The 16,027-nt window shown below is 43.3% G+C and overlaps 1 protein-coding gene across 1 annotated transcript; it reads left to right on the forward strand.

Moving 5' to 3' along the window:
- Positions 1–8,727: 8,727 nt before the first annotated feature.
- On the forward strand, positions 8,728–14,546 carry LOC109768360 (PX domain-containing protein EREL1). The gene is made up of 10 exons (XM_020327090.4): positions 8,728–9,203; positions 10,262–10,390; positions 10,823–10,921; positions 11,264–11,356; positions 11,440–11,548; positions 11,676–12,349; positions 12,542–12,706; positions 12,795–13,037; positions 13,287–13,505; positions 13,918–14,546. The coding sequence occupies exons 1-10, from the start codon at positions 9,078–9,080 to the stop codon at positions 14,197–14,199; spliced, it is 2,139 nt and encodes a 712-aa protein (XP_020182679.1). The 5' UTR covers positions 8,728–9,077; the 3' UTR covers positions 14,200–14,546.
- Positions 14,547–16,027: the final 1,481 nt, after the last annotated feature.

Here is a 16,027-nt window from a genome sequence, read left to right on the forward strand (position 1 = left end):
CTTTCTCCGTTCCGGCAAGGGCACATAACTCCAGCGCCGACAACATCGGCGCACGCACAATCAACATGTGCGGGGTAGGGAGCATGAAGGACTCCCGAGGACTGGAGTGTATTTCCTTTTCTTCTAGGGTTGTGTATGATTTCGGCTCCATTGTAGGGAAAAGAAAACGTTAAGTACTTTTTTAGGGGTACTTTTATTTTTCTTTGAGCGTGGCGTGTTTGACAACCACGTCCCACCTCCTCATCGCCTCCCTGTCCAACCCACGTGGCTGGGCTGAGAAAACCAGGCTGAGCCGCACCGCATAGCATGCCCACGCCCGGCCGGCCCGGCTCCGCTCCATCTCTTTCTAGGTTTCCTACTCATGTATTTGTGTAGGGATCGTTTTGTTTGATGTCCACGAATTCGATTCTATAGAGGTGCGGTAGTACTACTTTGAGATGAAATTTAGCTTCTTTGCTAGATTGGTTCACTCTCACAATTGTTTAAGCAGGAAAAATCCACCGCCAGGTGAAGTTCATATACCAATTTTTTTGGGGTGTGCAACTAAGACTGATTTTTATAATCATTCATTGGACACACAATATCATTCTGCAGAACTGGCATGGAAGATGAGAAATCATACGAGATGAGAGTTGTGTTTGTCAGGATCATTGGTTTAATTCTTGCAGTTCCGTTTCTTGCTAATACCAGTTAATCAAATGTTGGTCGATTTCATCTCTTGCTTACAGTTTACCGGTGGGACAATCGGTATTGGTAGGAGGCCGATAGCGGGTTGGATGGACTGTGGAAGCATGCTGCCGGAGATGCAAATATAATGACCGGTGAGTGTTTTTGCTTGGATCACTTATGCACACCCATGAAATTTTAGGTTCATAGTACTTGACTGGTCTAAATATGAGGACATATTTTAATAATGAATGTGAGTGATGGAGGATTCTTAACTTTCATGTTATGTCCATTTTCCTTTAGTGGCCTGATATTTATTGTGTAAGAAATGCAAAAAAAAAACTATGCGTTCATCAAGCTCTTTTGCGTATACCTAGCATATATAGGTTATATCATCGTATCAAGAAAAGGCTGCAGAATCCATAATAAAACACATTAGGTGCAACAACTAATTTTGGTGTCAAACACATGAACCTGCCATGGAAGCACAACTTCAGATTGACATGGTTTAACTTTGTAGCAGAGAACATGACAAGTTCATCTTAATATCGGGAAAAGAAAAACAAGACGGGTCATGCTAGCAAACTAATTTTAACAGAGAAGATCTATGAAAAGGTTGAATTCTACATGGTTGCTCATGGTAAGGATGGGGAAAGTGTTAAATATTCCTTCAAGTTGAATAGACCCTTACCGGCATGTCTTTTCAAAAAGGCATTACCAAGTCAGTACTCACTTTTATTCATGTTCTTTACTCACCTAATTTGTTTTTATTTTAGGTTGCGTGACAAGTGGAGTTTCAAAACTCTTTTATATATATACACACAAGAAGTGTAGTTTCAATAATTCTTTTGTCATGCCTGCTGACGGTAGTACCATTGTATAAGTAGGGAAACCTACAATGTAGGTTATGTGGTTCCCTTTTCAAGCATGAGTCGGCAGCGGCTGCTTGAGGGCATATAATGGCAGAGGAGAGCGCTTCTTTCCATGATTTATGCACTAACCTCTATACTGCACGAGTTTGACTTCCATAATATGTGTAGGTGGACATATATGAGTAGATTTATAATATAAATTAAATGCATATCTATTTCTTGGGCACTCTGTCCGTGTATAAAGTAGATGCATATTGCATATAAAGCTACTCATATAAGGGATAGTTATTGCCCATTTCTTGGATGGAAATTGGCTTCACTGTGCCTTAAATGATTATTGTCTCATTGTGTTGGTTAGCTAAGATTAATGTGAGCCACACAATAAAAAAGCAGGCGCATACGCACCGTAATCATTGTTTAGCATGAGAGCAACATGTGGTTCAGTTCACATGGCTTCAGTTTTGGTTAAATGATGAAGTCACTCTTTTCTCTCTTTTTGCAAATTTTGAGTTTGAGTTTACATTATTTGGTTTTAAGAGAACTAAATTATTTATTTTTGAATGCTTTCTGCAATATTTGCACGTCCAAGGTTATACATGCTGGAGCCTGAAAGTTTGACCACATTATGTTGACAAGCCCAGTCTTGATGTATCCGTTGCTTTTCATGTTTCGTGGTAGTTAGGTGAAACGAAGAGCATGATGGTGACTTTCGGCCTAATCGACTATTGTGTTGATGATAGGTAGACAAATGAACAAGAGAGTAGTTATTTAGACAAATGATATTTTATGTTGTAAGTACATAATCTAGAGTTTTGTATATGCAAAAAATGTTCAAGATTTCATATATGTTTCATATGTTACTCACTAATGATGGAAGGGCTCGGCAACACATAGCCATTCTTCCATGTGCTCTTACCAATTGTCAAACACAAGTATGCTTTTTAATGTTGTTCTAACTTTTATGTTTGACACCCTAATAATGTCTTGCCCCATTATCAGTTCTTATGGTTGGGAGTAATTTTTGTCATAGTAAAGTTTCACTAATAAAAAAGGTTGTAAACATATATGCTTGGATAAGGTTGGTGAGAGAGTAAACTGAAGAATGAAAAACGGTGCGGCAAGGCGCGCGTCACACACTAGTTGTCATCTATTTATACTAAACATTTTTACTTCTATATTGACCTCTACAACAAAATATTAATGAGATTTTTTCATTGGTGTCATATTTATTGCTCTGTGATATTTAACACTATTAACCATATAATTATGTTGGTGATGTTACAATTGAACGTTACAATCGGATGTATATAGTATGAATACAACAATTCTAAAGTATAAAAACCTTTTATCTTGTAAATTGTCGCATTTTTAGTTTTAGACCTTTTAAAAAGTGACTTCTATCTAATGTAAACCACATATAAAGAATAAAGATGAAAAAACCCGCATATGGTATATTTATATGTTACTACGCCTTTCTTTTACTTTTCCCTCCTATTTTATTATATATAAACTAGCACATATGCCCGTGCGTTGCAACGGGAAAAAAAATACTTGCATCCTCTTATTGAAAGAACACAACCTCCGGGAAAGGAGAATCGGACTCATGATGTTTCAATTGTAACATGTTGACAACGTAAAGAAAATGATTTATGTGTATTATAATACTAATTTATTTATGATTACCGAAGCTAATTGTGATAAATGTGCTCGGACTTTTGGAGTCAGATGAAAATATCATATGCACGATGAAATATCAACCTGACCATGTTTTAAATTGCCCGAACAACCAACAGGACATGCATGCATGTTCATGTCAAATTTAGGAACCAATTTCATATATGTCCTTTCTGCGACTCATCATAGAAATATATATAATTAAGCACGAGACAAAATTATATCCTTCTTTTTACATAGACTGTTGAAGGCTAGCCATATTTGTTTGTATATAAATATAAAAGGTGTGTGTGATGCACGCCTGAGCTCCTGGTTCTCTACATCATTTTCTGCATTTGGACTGAATGTATGCAGCAAAAGATAATTCCTTCCAAATAGTATCACAATTATATTTAATAACCAAAAAAGGAATTAGCATTATAGTACACATAACTCTTATTTTATGTTCAAACATGTAATGATCTGAACATCATTCATATGATATTTTCGTTTGAGTCCAAAAGTATGAGAACATTTATCACAAATATCTTTAGTAATCCTTAATAAAATTATTATTATATTTCATTCACACAAATCATTTTCTTTACATTGTCAAACATGTAGTGTATATGAGGAGGCTGTATCATTGGCAACGTTGCCAAGGATGGTTTTTCATCATCCTGATTATGTTCTTCTATCACACACGCGCGCGCGCATGCACGCACGCACACAGAGAGAGAGAGAGTCGTTGTTGTACTCACCCTTTGCAACGGAATTAATAACAAATCCTCACGTCTCAAGCGACCCATCTGTGCTGCCACTACTCCTCATTACCGCCATCGCTTTACGACCATCGGCTCGAAGAAGTGGATTATGGGACAATGATTGCTGATGACAAAGCCATTGGAGTATTTTCTATTGTGCTTCTTATTCTGGGCATGTATTACGGGAATTTCTTTAGAAAGCAGGTCAATTGACAGAAGGTGAATACATAAAGATGTACGTCTAGTCTCACATTCATAAATCTCCAAACAATTTTTGTGCACCGACACTGCCAGCATTATCAAAGCCGAGCATTAGAAAAGGGTGATAATCTTTCAAAGAGGAAGACAGTATCTTTTCTAGAAAGAATGAAGATAATTTATGCATGACAAGCATAAATAAGATTACAACTGATACGTAAGAGCATCAGTTTGAGTAGAATTTGCACTCTGAAGCATTGTTTTTTTTTTGTTTTTGCGGGTGAACTCTGAAGCATTGTTGACCATGTAAAACATATGGAAATTGATAAAAATGTGAAACCCATACCTACAGGCAGAGAACATACTTTTCAAAAAAATACCTACAGGCAGAGAACATAGGATCAAGTATGATTAGCCACAAAGCTCTTGTCTAAATAGTAGAATTGGAATTATAAATCCGGAACATATATCAGTTAAAAACATGTGAATATTGCCACCTACTTTTATCAATATATTAATCCTAGTCAAGTTTGTTGCAACACAAAACCACCATACCTACAAGTGTTCAAAATAGAATCTTGAAGAGGATCATCCATGACTTGTGCGGCAGCACTAAATATGACAACACAATGTGAGGACAAAAGTGACAGTCGACTTGTATTAATGCGTACCTCAAAATCTAGAGCATGCTTACTCGTATAGGTGCACATATGGATCGTGAACATGATAGGCTTGATCAACACTCATCTCCATCTTTGCGTCATGTTCATTATGTAATGAGGCATAAGGTGCTGCTAACACCAGCAACTATGATGGAAGGATCGGCCTTCATGCTTAACGCATGACTCATCGTTATCTTCTCCTGGGAGTGTATGAATCCCTTCGCGAATCTTTACCAAGCCTTTGATCATTATTCTTATTTGGAAGGTCATCCTTCACAAGATTTCAAAGAATGACCAGGGCACCGGTTTGCTTTCGAGAAACAAAACACCTAAGCCATCAGGCATCTAGCAAAATCTTCTGCAAACGTAGTCCGCCATCGAGATAGACAGGGATAACAAATCATCCAGGGTTGGGGGCGCGCACACCTCGGGAGCGGGAGAACGGCGGCTATCCTCCCGATCCATCCGGCTTTGTTGTCGCGTCCGTCAACCCCAGCCGATTGACCATCCCATGGCAGACTCGCCTATCTAGTCGGCATCTTGTCGACCCTGTCGTCGTCCATCGGCAGGCCGCTCCACCCCATCCAACTCCTCCCTGAAGCTCTCCTAAGTACGACCATCACCACCACCTCAGCCGCGTCGTCTGCCCGCTCATACGGCCATCCGGCCACCCACTTCTGCCGGCTTCTTGCGGCCGTCATCCATTGTTATTCTCCCCCGTCAGAACCGTGGCATGCTAGGCCCAGTAGAAGGAACCACTCTGCGCCGCCCTTGTCGAACTCGCCTCGCGGGCGGCTAGCCTCGGGTCAGCGGCCTCAAGGATCCCTTCTGCTCGCCCTCCAGCAGCTGGTTGCAACCGGCGGATCTCAAGTTCTTCTCTTTTGATTCCATACGTTCTGCATGTGCGATTTTAGGAGGAAAATCGACGAGCTTATATCTTGTCTTGTCCCCATAGTCATATAGGGATTGGATTCCAATTTTTTTTCGTTCTTCACAACGGAAGCCGACAAGGACACGTGAGTATGAAATTTTGAACGTGCAGAGAGAAGGGGGTACAGACGACGAAACACGCGACGTACTCACTTGCATTGATGGAGCCCAATACGATCTGTAAACCATGTAGGCCCATGGGTCCAGCACTTTCTTTTATATACGATCTGTAAATTTTGTTAGAAATTAGGGCGTAAGATTAGTACCACCTCGAATATATTTTCAATTCAAAGTGAAAGTGTAAACTCACGGGAAGAAGCGTATTGCGACGGTGAACCCGACAAAGTCAATCCATGCTTTATTATTAGGGAAAGATATCTTGATAGATTGTTCTATAATGCACGAAACTAGGAGATATAAAAAAGTCAAAGAAAGTAGTGCTGTTTCAAATTTCGAAAATACTATTCTTCCAGAAAAAGTATACATAACCCCCTAAAGTATCACATTTTAGCCACATCACCCCCTCACCTCTAAAACCAGATACTTAATCCTCCCAAGACCATCTAAAGTTGTTTTGGCAAGTTGTTTTGCTGATGTGGACATCTGGCTCCACCTATATACCGTGTTCAGGTCCTTCTTTATCCTGGTGTCTCCTTGTCCATCGCTGCACCAACACTGGGGCTCCTATACTCAACACTCAGTAGCTCGTTGTAGATGACATGGCGCTCTCGGATGCTTCATTCATAGGTGGCTATTGTGCTCCACCACGGACGTCGTGCGGGCAGAGCTATTTCTGCAACTAGTTCCTTCACTGGGGTCCGTCAGGACGCGTCCTCTCCTCTACCAATAAGGACTCTTGATGCCAGCCCTTGGCTGGTGAGGCGTACCGCGTACGACTCCACGACGACATGTGTCGCGACCATGGCGGCCTTCGACGAAGAGGAGGGAGTGGAGGGAGAACGCGATGGGGGGAGGTAGACGTCGACATGGCCGGACTGCAAGATCAAGATATGATCTGTGTAGGCGGTCGTGGGGTCTATCTCAGACCAACGTAGCTATTGTCTGGTCTTTGACTATCCCAATGCATGCCACATAGACAATACCGCCCACAGAAACTACTTAAAATAGGCTAAGGGGGTGTTTTGTCTGGTTTAAAAACTTGAGAGGATTAAGATGTCGGTTTTAGAGGTGAGGGGGTGATGTAGCCGAAAGGTGATACTTTAGGGGGTTATGTATACTTTTTTCCTTCTTCCAAGAGTGAGCAGTCAGCCTGATTCTTTCGATGCAAGCTCCCCTACCGGCTTACCCCTCATAGCCATGTGCTTTTCCTACATTCATGTTTGCGAATAAGCTCTTAAGATAAAACTCATCGGTTAAGTGAACTAACAAACCTGGCATATACAATAACACATGTGTCATAGCGGAGTGGCTATCTGTAAGTTGTCTATGATGCCAGCCAATTTTTTTCTCCCGCTCCTCCTCTTGCTCTTGGCTCCCTTCTTCCTTCCCTTCATCTTCGTCATCCCTTCTTTCTCTTCTGACCATTCGCCTCCATGCTTCTCCTATGGTTGCAATTGGCGCGTATTGCTACCGCTCATCGCCTCCTCCCCGCCCCTGGCAAGGTCGTTGTATAATCCAACCAGTAGTTAAAAAAATAAAAAGCCTTACCTGCACCTATCAAGCACACACCTGAGATGTCATGACTGGTCTCGTCGTCTTCGACTTCGGCTCGTTCCAGGCTCGACTCGTCGTCGGCTCTGCACCTTGCTGCGGCTCGTGGCAAGCCCCCATCTCTGCCTCAGGGTCGCGCTATCTAAAAATGGACTGACACGAGTTACAAATTCAGGCAACTTACTGCTAGCAAATGCGGTGTCATAGATCAACGTCCATCTAGTACATTATGCAAACCATAGATGACACAAACAATTTCTACAACTATATTTTGCACGGTGGAACAAGAAAGCACGCGATACTTAAGTTTGTGGTCAAACAAAAGTGGAGTTATGACCACATTTTTATGACTCGCTATTAAGTGGCAATGCATATTTCAACCGAACATGCAAACTACCTCTAGTTGACCCATTCTGTGACTTATATTTAAATTAATTCTAGATGCTCAATAGAGTATGAAGTGTGAAAATGCATTTTGCCCCCAGTGATATCGGGCCTGGTATCTAGCCCGCACATCCGCGTCTTGATTGCGATGCATGCCCTTTTTGGCCTTCGTATTCATTGCAGTATAGACCATGTCAGTTATAGTTCGGGATTTCGCACAATCTACATGCCCTTCCCCGCCCGTGATTTCCTTATGCTGACAGGTTTGAGGGACATTGGACATGGCCTCATTCACAATTATGGTTTTACAACATAAACATAAGTTGGACTTAAAAAGATGTTTCGGGACTTTATTGACAAGATAACATAAAATTTTGGACAGGAGATCATGTTCAAGCATTGCAACAATTAACGATGAAAATTAAGCAAGTATTTGTTAAAATTGAAAAGATTGCCTGTCTAGTGAACCGTCAGCTACCTGCTAGTCCAGAAGACAGTGATTACAACTGAATCCAACATGTGAAATAAAAAAAGTCAACATGAAAAGGTAATCAAAACGTCCAAAGGGAAGTAGAACCAGCCACCTCCTCGCCGAGCTCCGCATCCAGAGCGCGCCAAACAGCATCACTGCCGCTTGGCCTTACATAAGTGCAATATACGAGATGCATATACCGGTTGGAGTTGGAGTTAAACCCCGTTTCGGGTCCTCTTCTTCTCCGATCCGTGGATACCGGTTTCTCTGTCCTGGAAAGGGCGCATAACTCCAGAGCCGGCACGCACAATCGACATGTGAGGGGTAGGGAGCATGAAGGACCCCCGAGGACCGGACTGTATTTCCCTTTTCTTCTAGGGTTGTGTATGATTTCGACTCCATTGTTGGGAAAAGAAAAAGTTAAGTACTTTTTAGGGGTACTTTTATTTTTCTTTGAGCGTGGCGTGTCTGACAACCACGTCCCACCTCCTCATCGCCTCCCTGTCCAACCCGCGTGGCTGGGCTGAGAAACCCAGGCTGAGCCGCACCGCACGGCACGCCCACGCCCGGCCGGCCCAGCTCCGCTCCATCCCCACTCCCACCAACGCCACGGCGAAGAAGCTGCTGGGTCTGGGAGGGTGGCGTTGACAGTTAGATTCGCCACCGCCGCGGGAGCCTCCGCCTCCGCCTCCGTCCCAGCTCCAATCTCCCTCTCGGGACCGTCGGCGCGGAGGTCTCCTCCGCCCCGCCCCCAGCTCGATCCCGCCGCCCCGCCCCGGAGGAGGGAGAGGCAGCGGGCCCGGCGATGGCGTCGGCGTCGTCGTCGTCGTCCGCGAGGAGGACGCCCCGCGGCAGCCCCCCGAAGCACCGCCACGACGGCACCTCGCCGCTGCCGCTCGGCATGGACTGGAGCCCGCCCCCCAAGCGATGGGTGAGCAGCTCCCGCGATCCCCCTCCCCCCTTCCCTGAATTCCCCGCCTCGATCCCGCCCGCGCTCTGATCCGTCCGGGGGCCGGCTCCGGGCCGGGGTCCAGTGATCCCTCTTCGCGAGCGTCAGATTCGGCGCTGACGTGTTCGATCCCGCCGCTGGATTGCTTGCGCTCTCGCGGTTGCTCTCCACCCGATCGCCCGAGGTGGGCGGCGAGCAGCGTTTCAGCTCGATTTCGTTGCGGATGTGCGGTCCGTGGCAGCAGCTAGTTAAGTCCGCCGATGTATTTAATGTTGGGGATAGGATCTATCTGCATTGGGATTTTGCGAATTAAGTGTTGCCAAGTTGCCTGCGGTTACTGATTCAGTGACTAGGGTTCGGACTTCTGAATCTCAACAACTTGGGTTTATGAATTTTACCACCCAGTTGGGCTTATGAATTTTACCAGCCAGTTGGGCTTATGAATTTTATCAGCCTGAATGGGCTGTAGCTTGGCTTACTGATCCTATATCTGATAGTTGCATTTGAGTGCATAACTAGGTCAATTCATTTCATGGTAGATGTAGGTTTGGTCCTTCTTTTATTATTCCGAGCGTGCGATTAAATTGAACTCTTAGGCCTGCCTATGTTGTGTGATGATCATGCCTGTGCCATGTTTGAATGAGAGACATCCTTGCCATGCATTTGCCAGAAATGGTCTTACACAACCAACTGAATAACGCCTTTGCACTGAAAAACACCTTGGCTAATACGCTCATTACTAGGGGTTGGGATCCTCTGCAGTAACGCACCAAGCAGTACGTCCGCTGCGTTTTTTTACTGATCCCATGCATTGGATTTGTTCCCACCCAAAAAGGAAAGAAATTAACTGCTTTGCACAACCAAGTGGATATTTTGTTTAATTGGCAAAATTTAGTAGTGCATACGCAATTAGGAAGTTGCATGAAGAGTGAATTATTTTTTAGAACAGGTTCCGTTGCAAAGATGAGGGTGTTACCGACAGAATGCTCTGAACATTATCCGAGTCTTCTTACGAGCTCATATTTATTGCCTGCACACAGGAGGGAAGAAACACCGTATGGCCACATAACCCTCAAACAGGCTGGAGTTACTGTGTGACTATACCTTCTTGGATTGCTCAAACACCTGAAGCTGGTGTAGCCTCTGACAACTTCTTGAAATCTATAGTTGTGAGTATCGTTTATCTTTTACCCTCTTGTTTTTCTCACTTATTTCAATCCAGGAGTTTAGTCAATCAATTTTGTTACATGTCTTCAGATAGTAATTGACATGTCGCTAGTATTAAAACTTTGTGCTATAACAAAATGAGCTAGGTGGGAATACAAGTGAGAAAACTTCGACAGAGCATAAAAAGACAAAAATTCTTTGGCATTTATCAAGCCTATATTGAAGTTTTACTTAAGGGCTATCTAAGTTCATATCAGTATACCATGGAGACATGGACTTAAATTTAAGAATTCCAAGTTGTAGATGATATCTTGCATGTCACGTTGTTCTATTTTTTGGCCTCATAGGCTTAGGACACAAATTTGTTTGAGGTCTTGCTTCATCTAAATGTTCCTGTTTTTCCATGACCTTTCTTTAATGCCCATAAAGGACAGTTTTACAGGATACATGTTGGTATACAATCACCAGAAGGCGTTAGCTCTAGCCATGGAGTTCTTCGAAGGTTTAGTGACTTTCTAAAGTTGTGTTCTGATGTAAGTTAATACAACTGTTGCTATGTTATTGTTTCACATGTCTTACATATTAAAGCCGTGGGAGTGCATTTTATGAGTGTGCTCTCGCTTCTCACCCACACAATGTGCATTCAGATAGTTGGTGCAGTGTCATTTGCATTCAATTGCATGCATATTTCTTGAGTATAACAATTGTATGACATATTTCCATATTTGATGTGTTCCTGATAGAAGAAAGGATGACTATGTTTGACTATGTTCACATATTTCTTGAGTATAACAATTGTATGTCATTTGCAATGCTGTAATGCAAGATTTTGTTTATATCATCACTCATCGTGTTACAATACTCCCATATTTCAGCTTAAGCGTGCGTTTCCCAGAAAAGACATCCCCCCTGCTCCACCGAAACATGCCTTCTTAAGAATAAATTCAAGCAGGTTGCTTCTAGAAGAGGTTAGCTTTACCCATTGTTAATTGCTACATTCTGTTGTGCTTTGTCTTTTGAACTTGTGGTTCTAAAAATGTTTTGGTTACAGAGAAGGAATACTTTGGAGGAGTGGATGCAAAAGCTACTTTCTGATATTGACTTATCAAGAAGTGCTCATGTTGCTGCTTTTCTTGAACTTGAAGCTGCCGCACGCTCATGTATGTGCATGGTCCATAATGAAGATTTTTATTTTATTTTTTTCTGTGTGTGCATTGATCCATGTCTTAATTGCGCATGATAAATATCATAATCGACAATTGAATTCTTCCATTTTACTGAATTCAGATTTCCAAGATTGGAATCAGCGCCCCCCTGAAGCAGGTACTTCAGTAAAAAGCAGTACAGACTCTTCTCGCCATTCTGATGATCCTGGTTCAGGTGCTCTCTCCGAGTCCAATCAAATAAATCCAGGACTTGTTCGTAGTATCAGTCTGACAGGAGTAACTGGTAACGGTGTGCTGGGAGAATCTATATTAGGTCAGCCTGACCAGCATGTTGGTAGTGGGTCAAAAAGCAAGAAACAGGGTCTTGTCTTTTCGGAACATGATGGAAGGAATGGTTCAGCAGAGTCTTCCAAGGGAGTAATTTCTGAAGAGGATTGTGATTCTAATCCTGGCCATGCCCGGAAGGATTCTTCTGAAAGTTTAGGTAGTGATTTGAGTTCTTTAAGAGGCAGTGAATTATCAACCCCAGGGGCTAGTAGTTCCCTATGGGATGGCCCTGCGGATCTCCCGAGTGGTGTGGATGGACATAGTCAAACAGAAAATCTTGCTGGTGTAGATATGCAGTTTTTGTATGATATGGATGCCCAAGTCATCCTTCCAACTGATCAAAGACAGAAGTTGAGTAGACTTTTGGTAACCATGCAAAGAAGAATAGGGACAGCCAAAACTGATATGGAGGATCTCATAGCACGCCTAAATCAGGAAGTAGCAGTCAAAGAATATCTTTCCACAAAGGTATCACTTTTTATCTGATATTTATCTTCTATGCTTTAGTGTAAATCAGGCTCTTGGTATTCCAGGATCAGGCCAAGTGTCTTTTGTTGCTTTTATGCGTTTTTCATTGGCATTCAGTGGACTTTCTTGGGCCTCGTATAGTTATTATGTGGATTCTAGGTAATTTCCTTCCACTGATGACTTCTGATGCAGGTAAAAGACTTGGAGGGTGAGTTGGAAGCTACAAAGCAAAAAGGCAGAGACACATTACATCAAGCTATCTTAGCTGAAAGAGAGAGGATTACCCAGATGCAATGGGATATGGATGAGCTTCGCAGGAAGTACTCTGAGATGGAGTCAAACCTGAAGGCGGAACAAGTCAGTTTTTTCTCTGTTCCTGTGCCTTGGCGTTTCTTAATTCATCATATTATGAGGATTCTGATTATCTTCCTCTATTTACTTACAGGATGAGAAAACTCGTGTGGAGTCAGAGAAAGCTACCGCCAGTGGTAATAGAGAAGAGTTAGCCGAAGAACTTGAAACGAAACGAAAAGAAGTTGAGAGTTTGCAACGGCAGCTTGGAGAAGTTGAGGCAAAGTCTAAAACAGATATGAAGGTTCTTGTTAAAGAAGTCAAGTCCCTTAGGAATTCTCAAAGAGAGATGAAGAAAGTGCTGAATCAGTATGTTGAGGAGAAGACTGAACTAGAGGTACTCGTAAAATTATAATCCATTCCTCCTTTGAGAATCGCAACAATAGCAATATTTAACATCGGTAGAGGCTTGCTGCCACCAGATTAACCCTGTTATGCCTGTTTACACCTTTAAACCAATTATTTATATACCAACTCATCAATGTTTCCTTAATTCAAGCTTCTGTTCACTTATAACAGTATACTAGTTGTATGTGATCAGTGTTTCTCTCTCTCTCTAATTTTTAGTTATTTTCCATTTGTTCAGAGGATTATTAATAGAGAGAAGCAGCGGTCAGCACGTGTGAAGTCATCCCGTGAAAAAATGCTTCATGAATGCCGACTGCTCCGTGAGCGTCTACAAGAATGTAGTGCTAAATTTCTTGCAGAAGAACAAGATAACTTGACTGTTGACCCATCATCTTTGCCTGATGCACTAGACCTTCTGGCGACGTCAGACAATAGAATACGCCTTCTTGTTGCTCAGGTAAATTTTCTTCTTCTGGTAGGCTGTTTTCATTTGACATGAAGCCCTGCTTTGCCAAACTCCAGCTCTAGCTTCTCGTATAGAAGCCAAAGTCGTAAATTGGAGCTCGAGTTCCAGTTGAGAACTTGGACCAATGGAGTCCTGCTTTTGTATTAGAAAGACTTTACTTACAGATCATTTTTGGTTCGGAGCTGCAGCCGTCATTGAAATAGCATTTCTTTTAACTTGAAAGTACTGTAGCTAGGCTTCCCTCGTTCCAAGTTTTGATCATGAATGTGTTACATGTCAGCTAATTAGTACAGTCTGGAACATGCGCAATCAATCTCAATATCTTAATGTACGTATGTACTTACTATCTTTCCTGCTGATTTAAAATGTGGGGAAAATCCTTGCTTTACGTTGATCTCTGTAGGCTCAGCATCTAGCACTGGATGACGAACAGGGGGGCTCTTCCGACGATGGCGAAAATTCCGATGGTAAATCCTCAATTACCATGGGCAGCGAAGACTCAAGCCTCACTGATGAAGAGACAACGAAGATGTTGTCTGACCTGCTCATCGACAACGCGCAGCTGAGGATGCACCTCAACTCCGTGATCCGCAACGCTGTAAATACCTCCGTGAAGCCGGAGAAAGAAGACGCCGACGGAGTCGTCCCGAAAAAGACGGTCCTCAACTGGCTGCTGGACAGATAGAAGCGCCGGTGTATATATATCCTTGTGAATTAGCTCCCCCCTAGTTATGCGGCCTGATGAGAGTTGATATGATGAGTATACTGCCAGAGTAACAGCAGGAGGAGTCTCACACTGTCCTGCCCCCTCTGGTCTCGGCGTCGTGGAGGCGGTACTGTCGTGGTGTTGTATTATTGCTTGTTGACGTGGAAAATCCATGGGAGGATAATATATATATTTAGATGGATATGGGGAGGGTTTTTCGGTGCTGAGTGATGATGATAGAAAGAAAATAAACAAGTTCCCCATTTTGTGCCATGCTTCTATATATGTAACTGCAGAGCTGGTGGTATACATGGTTGCTTTATCTCTGTGTAGATGTTTGAGGTGGTGAGGTGAGAACTCCGCTGCGCAGTTTCCTCCAGACCAATCTTCTTCCATTGAGCTTTGCGCTGTTTTAGCTTTGTAACCCGGGAAAGAATTGTGTTCTCTCATGGAGCATTCCGCATTCTGCCGAGCTGTTGATAAGCCGCATCTTGAATTGCTGTGACCAGTTATGAATATGTTTTCTGTTCCCTGCTAGAAGCAAAATGGTTTTACATGAAACATAACGAACTTCATGTGTGCTCTTGAAAATTTTGAAATTTTTGAAAGTCGTGCGAGAAATGAAACTCGTGGAGCATCCTGCATTCCGCCGCATCTTGAATTCTTGTGACCAGTTGTGAATATATTTTCTGCTTCATGTGAGAAATGAAAGTTTGTTTTACACGAAGCCTAATGAAATTCGCATGTGTGCCTGAAATTCATGCGATAAATGAAATGTTTCTTTCTTTTGTGAAACCTAATGATTCATGTTTGCTATTCTTCAGTCGCTTGGTGAAAAATCCCTTCAGAGCACCGAGACGGCCCGGCTGCCGGTGGAAGGGAGTCCCAGGGTTGACATTTGTTTCTCGTGATAGTCGGGGCGTCGGCAGTCAGCAGAGGAGGCGGTGCAGCTACGACGCTGGCCACAGGGTGGTGGGATTGGCTGTGGACGGTGGTGATTGGCGGGTGACGACGATGTAGGGTGGGACAGCAAACCAAACAACCTATTCAGCAAAAAAAAAAATTGTTTCTTAAGCTAACACAGCTTGAAAAATGATCTTATATTATGGTACGGAGTGAGTAGAATCTTTCATTCCCCGGTTCAAACACACGATAGTAAATAAAACAAGAATATGAAAAATGCATGGACAGCGAGTTATGTCTTGCAAATTCATACATGATTCTATAAACGGAGATGCTTCGGTTCACATGGCTGATTGTTGGAAGAAATCTGCCACTTTCGTCGTGCGACACGTGTTGTGGGCCCTAGCAACAACATCGCTTTGCCCTCCCTAATCCTTATCCTTCCTCTAGACACTCATCTCATTCGCCCCCCTTTCTCCTTCCTCCCTCCACCGCCCACTGCTTCATCCGCCGTCACCAAGCTGCAACCTCACACGCGCTACTCTACGCTGCTATAAAGAGGGAAGAACCACTGATCTCGCCCGTGGCCGCTTTGCCTCCTGCACCGGGGCAGCATGCGATGTGAAAAACGACGACTGGCGGTGGTTGCTGGAAATAAGGTATGCGGTGACCCCGCGAGTATGACGCCCGACGACCGCTACGAGGGTAGCGACCACCCAGTCCGCAGGTGCTGCCACTGGGATTCGATAGATCACAACGTCGATGATATTTGTAAAACACGCCCAATGTTGCAACACATGAGGCGAGGTGATCCGTTGATGGATTTGCAGCAGCGTCGGTGATGTCACGTTTGTGAAACAACCGATGTCGCCAGGCGGGGGAGGGTGGGTGGGTGAGGGAACGC

Source organism: Aegilops tauschii, chromosome 7 (assembly GCF_002575655.3).
Source record: "Aegilops tauschii subsp. strangulata cultivar AL8/78 chromosome 7, Aet v6.0, whole genome shotgun sequence".
Classification (NCBI taxonomy): domain Eukaryota; kingdom Viridiplantae; phylum Streptophyta; class Magnoliopsida; order Poales; family Poaceae; genus Aegilops; species Aegilops tauschii.